The sequence below is a fragment of the Dendropsophus ebraccatus genome, chromosome 3, assembly GCF_027789765.1.
Source record: "Dendropsophus ebraccatus isolate aDenEbr1 chromosome 3, aDenEbr1.pat, whole genome shotgun sequence".
In the NCBI taxonomy this organism is placed as follows: Eukaryota; Metazoa; Chordata; class Amphibia; order Anura; family Hylidae; genus Dendropsophus; species Dendropsophus ebraccatus.
In genome coordinates this window covers 165,485,922-165,493,172 of record NC_091456.1, presented here as the reverse complement: position 1 = coordinate 165,493,172, position 7,251 = coordinate 165,485,922, and the positions used below count along the sequence as shown (strand labels likewise).

The 7,251-nt window shown below is 47.6% G+C and overlaps 1 protein-coding gene across 1 annotated transcript; it reads right to left on the bottom strand.

The window, feature by feature from the left end:
• Positions 1-670: 670 nt before the first annotated feature.
• Positions 671-5,827, bottom strand: MRPS30 (mitochondrial ribosomal protein S30). Its single transcript, XM_069964734.1, has 5 exons — positions 5,233-5,827; positions 3,891-4,036; positions 3,028-3,133; positions 2,450-2,626; positions 671-1,031 (listed from the first exon to the last, which is right to left on the bottom strand). Exons 1-5 carry the CDS (start codon positions 5,780-5,782, stop codon positions 769-771), a joined length of 1,242 nt encoding a protein of 413 aa, XP_069820835.1. The 5' UTR covers positions 5,783-5,827; the 3' UTR covers positions 671-768.
• Between the last annotated feature and the right edge of the window lie 1,424 nt (positions 5,828-7,251).

Below are 7,251 nucleotides of genomic sequence, written 5' to 3'. Positions count from 1 at the left end.
AATCTTCTGACCACTAGAGCTCTTTCATAATGACCAACAGATCTCTAGCGTCATATAAGTAGGATGGAACATTTTTCAGTAATGGGCGGAGAACTCAGTCTAAATACTTGGATACTGGTTTGGTGACTGATCCCCGACCCGCTACAATCTGGTGCACCGGAGGGCGCTCGACCAACTTTTACTATATCTCTCTATATCCGATGTTTACAGTCACTGCTCGTCCTTCTAAAAACCCTGTATAGTTTATTGAAGCAGCGGACATTTTATTTCTTATTCTGGACATTTTAAAAACATGCTGACACCTAAATAGTTGTGGGTGACTTTACCAGACATTCTCTCGAGACCAAGAATCATATGATTAGCACTGAGAGCTGTGACATGATGTGATTCATCATCCATGATACGGCCAGAGGCCTCCCGGCTATGTACAACCTCCAAGTAGTATGGCACTATGAGAAGTACTCAGTTCATTTGACTTGTATACGGACTTGGTATAATGATTGAATAATAATACAGCTATATACCAGCCTAACTATTCCTATAACTTCTTCACCAATTGTGAGCGAACTTGCTGAAAGTTCAGTTGTTTCCCACCTGACACTGTGCTCCCTGCTGCCACCTGTATTACAGCATTCACCTACTTCACAACACACAATAACCACTGGCAGGATGGTAAAAATCTGATGTCTTATTTTATTTAAGTGCATGAATTTATATATGTACAAACGAAATAACTAGGAAGGCTTAATCTTTTCTTAGGGCAGGAAGCTATGCCGGAGAGTTAAGGAAAAAGTCGACTAGCTGCCTAAATACTTCATCATTGAATCCTTTGATGTCGCCTTCTTCCACCGCTTCATACAGAGGAGCGCTCTCAGTCCCCCAACAAATGTTCTTACGATTAGGGTCTTTGTCGGCATCCACGGCCAAGGCCAATGTGTTTAGCTGGTAGCAGAAAAATGAAAAATATTTCCCATCGGAGATAACAGCTTGCGAGACAAAGGGCCGTGTGACGTCTGCCTGACTCCAGAAGCCTGCGAGAAGAGAAAGAGGAAGAAATAAAATAAGCCAATCTTAGGGAATGATAAGGTCTGTTGTACTTGGATGAAGCTTAAAGTGTCAGTCATTTTTTTTTTCAAATCAATAGTCCAGGCGATTTTAGGGAACTTTGTAATTGGGTTTATTAGGCAAATATGCCATTATCTGCATTCAAAAAGACTTTCCCCAGGTCCCCCCCCCCCTCTCATTCACTGCTCATCAGGAAATCGACTCTTTTACATCAGTTGGGCCCTGTCTAACCTATAGAGAGGGGAGGAGGGAGATTAGTTGCCAGCAGAGAACAAAGGATTACTCGGGACCTGTGTGAAAGCCGCTATTCAGAGGTCAGTGCTGAGATAGCCTGTAGCCTGGTGATGTAGCTGTAAATTAACTCTTTGTTGTCCTGATATGGTGCCTCATCTCCCTCAACCCCTCCCCTCTCCATAAGAGAACCATGAAGACAGGGAGGAGAGCTTCAAACTGCTTTTCCCTTAAAAATGCAATTTTCTGCTAATAAACCCAATTACAAAGTTTCTTAAAATCACCTGTGACATTTTAAAGAAATCCAAGTACATGCTAGAGTATGAAGCCATTTAACTTACCTAGGATTTCAAAAAGCACACCTTCTTAAGAACATCACCACCCCTGTCCTCAAGTTGTGTGTGTGGTATTACAATTTAACTCAGTGGGGCCAAGTTACAAAACCATCCAAACTAAGGACCAAAAAGACTGGTGCTGTTTCACACTAAAGCAGCTTTGGTTTTCTCCATACTCTATCATGTTCTCAGAGCCATGTTCTCACAAACCAGCCCTGGGACGTGGCAAGTTTGGAAAACCAAGGCGCTCTGCAATGCCCGCTGATCAGCACCTACTGGAGAGGTCTAGACACTCAGGAAACACACACTATGGGCAGGGATCAGCCAATTCCATGGAGGCGTACACTGACTTATGTGAATATAACCCTAGGAATGAGATGCAGTATTCTGACACAGGAGTAGATAAAAAGAATATACAGGATGTATATTACTGAATGGCCTCATATACATATGTGCATTTTGCATCAGTATTACTAACCCAAAACTAGAAGTGGAAGAGATATAAAGAAATCTGCAATGGAAAGGTTTGTGTTTGGACCCACCCTTGGTTCTGATGTAACCTACTGCAGTGTGGAGGGACGCCTGTACCGTCAGCTTATAGAGGATCTGGGTTTTTAAAGGAGACAGTGGACCCCTGTGCCGGAGTCGGGGAGGTAGGTGGATGTTATTTTTAGCCACATCCTGCCCGACTCTTTTGGGGGGGGGGAAAAAAAAAAAAAAAAAAAAAGTCTGACACCAGACGTCTCCTTTAATGCACACATTCACCTAAAGCAACACACACACCTACATTTAAATGGTGGCTGAACATCCAGCCTCACCTTGGTACATGGCCTGAGCTCCTGTCCAGGCAAAGAGACTTGCTATGGCATTTGCTCTCAGGAATACTTCTATATGGTCTTCTCGGTTAAGCTTTTGCAGCCTCTCCCTCTTGTACTTGTCCGGTACAAGATGAAACTGTGTGTGACCAAAACTACAAGGATCATCTAACTTGGAACCTGTCAAGAGGATGAAGCATATAAGGCGAGGATTCAGAGACAAAATGGGAGAAGAATTTGCAAGCCTTCAAAATAATTCTAAAGCCCTCAGACCCATGTATACTGTGCAAGACTGTGGCTTTTACACTACTGTACTATACATAGCAAGGGCCACTTCAATGCAGAGACACAACTTTATCAATTTTAATGAAACATGTTTTGTATATATCATAAGTTCCAAAACTGGAAACACCCCTTTAAGGGAAGTTTTTGAGCTTACGAAGAGTACCGCCAGGATGTGTTACTAAGTTGTTAGAAAATCTACAAACAAGACAAAGGCAAAATAGGTATGCCCAGGTTGGTCACACCTTGGCTTTATGATGTTCATAGCTTTGTGTATATATCTTTGTACACTGCCTTACCAATGAATATGTTGTTCTCATATTGTTTCTGAAACAGCGGTAACCTGCTTGGCTCATATGGAACAACAGGAACTTCCTCGGGTACGACAAAATCTAAAGGAACAAACTGGAGAAGAAACAGATGAATTGTTTTTCCGTTCGAGTTTTCAACCCCCTTAAAAACCCATAAACATATTTCAATACATCGATGGGTAAAGGTGTTAATTTTTTTTGAGAGGACACGACAGTGGAAACAGCGACAGACTCCCTGTGAGGACACCGCTGTGTTTGTACAACTGGGACTGTGTAAGGAGAAGAACCAAGAGGTGGGGGACCTCAATGACCTATCATTGCTATACTACTAACCCTAGGCCTCAGTCCTGCACCATGCTGGGAAACTAGTGACAGACTAGCACATATGTAGCATGCAAGTGAAGACAAGGGGGGGAGATTTATCTAAGTGTGTAACATTTAGACTGGTGCAAACTGGCCACAGCAGCCAATCACAGCTCCTCTTTCCTTTCACCAGAGCTGGAAGTTGAGCTGTGATTGGTTGCTGGGGGCAGTTTACACCAGTCTAAATTTTACACCCTTTGATAAATCTTACCCAAGGAGTCACTGCAGGAGTACAGGTCACAGCAAATGTCTAGTTTAACAGAACAGAGCAGGATCACTCAAGCTCAGAGGGTCTGAGAGAATCAGGCCTAGGTCGGTTCAGCCATGATGTCCCTAATAGTCCCTGGTCATGTGAAGTGGCAGGCCGAGATACCGTTACAGATGCTGAATGGCTGAGCGGGCATGCCACATCACATCCCAAGTCCAGGAAGCCACACACCAGGGATGGGAGCAGCATAATGCAGCAAGGCCATAAGGATAAGACTTACTTCCTTCAGGGGTTCGGGCACTCTGATCTGCACCAGGGGGTAATCATCAATCTGAAACCTGATGGGATCTATGCAGCGTTTTCTGTGGCCTTGAGGGACCCTGGTCTCACCACGTAACCAGTAGAAGTTCACCTGAGGCTTCACATCTGTAAGAAAAAAAAAAAAAATCTTCACAAGTATTCTGAGACAGTTGACGTATATTTGTAGGCTAAGAGGTTAAAGGGAACCAATCACACAAAAATTGGCTATAAAGCTAAGGAAACGTGCTGGTAGATCAGCCAGCACGCTTCCTAACCATCCCCCTGTCCCCTCTGTCCCCTGTACATAGAGCCCGCAAAGTTAGTTTATTAGTCTCCCGGGCTCAATGCAAATTACCATGTAAGTAGTCACGGTGGGCAGGCGGCTTCTTCAAGTAGTCACGGTGGGCGGATGTCTTCTTCAAGTAGTCCGTGTCCTGGGCCGGCTCCAGCGCTGTAATCACGCCCCTCTGGGCGTGTGTAGAAAGCACCGCATGGTGACGTCATTAGGGGGGGGGGGGCGGCATTGCACGTCAGCCCGGCCGACGTCTTTACTAAGCTGCGCATGCGCAGTACTGTGGGTGAAGCCGCTGCTGTACTACGCCGGGCAAGCGCAGTACCGCAGCGTCTTCTCCAGCTGCACTGCGCATGCGCAGCTTAGTAAAGACGTCGGCCAGGCTGACGTGCAATGCCGGCCCCCCCTAATGACGTCACCATGCGGCGCTTTCCACACACGCACAGAGGGGCGTGATTACAGCGCTGGAGCCGGCCCAGGACACGGACTACTTGAAGAAGACATCCGCCCACCGTGACTACTTGAAGAAGCCGCCCGCCCACCATGACTACTTACATAGTAATTTGCATAGAGCCCGGGAGACTAATAAACTAACTTTGCGGGCTCTATGTACAGGGGACAGGGGGATGGTTAGGAAGCGTGCTGGCTGATCTACCAGCACGTTTCCTTAGCTTTATAGCCAATTTTTGTGATTGGTTCCCTTTAAGAACTGTCTCAGTGTCTTTTCTGCAGGATCTATGTGGTGATCAATGTACTATCACTTTAATAAGCTTCCAACACATGTAAAGTTTGCATGGTTCAGGGTCTGGACGATCAGATCCCCACCAATCAATAGAGGGAGAAGCACAGGGTTGAGCACTTCACTCCCCATCTTGTTGCATAACAGTGACTGGTGGGGTCTGGACACCCTGAACCGCCCAAAACTTCTTACATCTGAGATGTGTCATGAGGTTTTCATGTGACATATATATATACATATATATATATATATATATATATTTTTAGTATTTATACCGAGCACCTCACTCACCCAGGCTGCAGCGGCTCAGCAGGCGGTTGTACTGGGCGCACTGGCTGGTGAGGACGGACATGGCCCGGGACAGGAAGGGCCCCGCGGACACCTCCTGGCTGCGGTACAGGAACGCGCGCCCCCTGGTGGTGTAGTAGAACTCCTGCAGCAGCGCGTCACACAGCAGGGACTTGAGCTCGGACACGTCCCGCTCCTGCATGGCGCCCGGGCCCCCGCTCCTCCCCGGCAGGCCCCGCACGTACGCCGTCTTGGTGAAGTGCTGGTAGCTCCGGTCCGCGTTCAGCGCCAAGCTGTGCGGGAGCACCACGTACTTCAGCCGCTGCAGGCCGGTGATCAGCTTCAGCTTAGCGGCCACATCGCTCTGAGCGTGCACCCGGCTGTAGTGGCCCTCTATACGCCTCCGCCGGGCCGCCTTGCTCTTAGCCGTCATGGAGGCCACAATGGGCGGGTACAGAGACGGGGTAGCTGCCGGCGGCTCCGGGGGTAACAGCAAGGCGGCCGGTAAGTCGGCATTATGCTTCAGCTTCCCGAAGATCCTGCGGCCCGCCATCTTGTGCCCCGGCAACCAAGGACGCGACCTTCCGCCGCGTGTTGTGAGTGGTCAGCAGGAGGTCAGGTGACAGGAAGCGGACCAATGAGGGTGCGCGCCTCCTGACGTCTGGCTCCGCCCATCCGTCTGCGCAGTGCACACTGAAGCACGTGTAGGAAGAGACGGGGGGAGTGACAGGCGCGCAGGCGCACTACAGCTGAGAGCGGATGACGCGCACTGCTCTGCAGCACCTCTCAGTAATGAGGGGGCGGGGTAGTGTTACTGACCATACTTTTTTTCTTCTTTAAATACATTACTATAATAACTTTTTATTACTTTGTAATAGAACTTTATTTAAAAATAAAAGTTTTTTATTCCCATATGTACTACAATAGAGTGGCAGCAGTAATAGGCCACACGGCCCCCTCTGCTGCCACCAACCAACTGCAACTCTTATCTGTAGGGTCTATTCCTGACCCCCTGCTGTGTTCTATCTCTATAGAGGGCAGGGTACTGTATATTCCTATACACAGTACAGGAGTGGAGGCTGCCTGATAAAGCAATTTATTAAAGGGGAACTCCAGGTAGAGGTTTGTTCTGCATTGTGTCTCTGTACTTCCTGGTTGAGCAGTTCCCAGAATGCAGTACTGGTTCCAGAATGCAATGCTTTCCCCTAGCTGGTTATCACAGTCCACAGTCCTTGCAACAGCTGCTTCTGGTCCATCAGAGATGGTGAATCACTCAGAGGATTGGGGGATCCAGCCAAGCCTCCTGTGAGGCTTGATTTGTAGTGAAAATGTTTGTAGATGTTTCATTTCTTTCAAATTCAGTGTTGAAAACTGCCAGTTTTCATTTCATTTCATGCGGGGCCCCTCTCTGTGTATTATCAGTGTGATGTGGGGTTCCCCTCTCTCTGTATTATCAGTGTGATGTGGGGTCCCCCCTCTCTCTGTATTATCAGTGTGATGCGGGGTCCCCCTCTGTGTATTATCAGTGTGATGTGGGGTTCCACTCTCTGTGTATTATCAGTGTGATGTGGGGTCCCCCTCTGTGTATTATCAGTGTGATGTGGGGTCCCCCTCTGTGTATTATCAGTGTGATGCGGGGTCCCCCTCTCTGTGTAGTATCAGTGTGATGCGGGGTCCCCCCTCTCTGTGTATTATCAGTGTGATGCGGGGTCCCCTCTCTCTGTATTATCAGTGTGATGTGGGGTTCCCCTCTCTGTGTATTATCAGTGTGATGTGGGGTCCCCCCTCTCTGTGTAGTATCAGTGTGATGCGGGGTCCCCTCTCTCTGTATTATCAGTGTGATGTGGGGTTCCCCTCTCTGTGTATTATCAGTGTGATGCGGGGTCCCCCCTCTCTGTGTATTATCAGGGTGAGATCAGTGGTCCAAAGTCAATTTTATTTTTAATCATAATTTTGTGTTTTTACTTTGATGCCCATTTTTATGCCAACCGTGGGGTCCTTTTGGCCATATTTATCACCAAT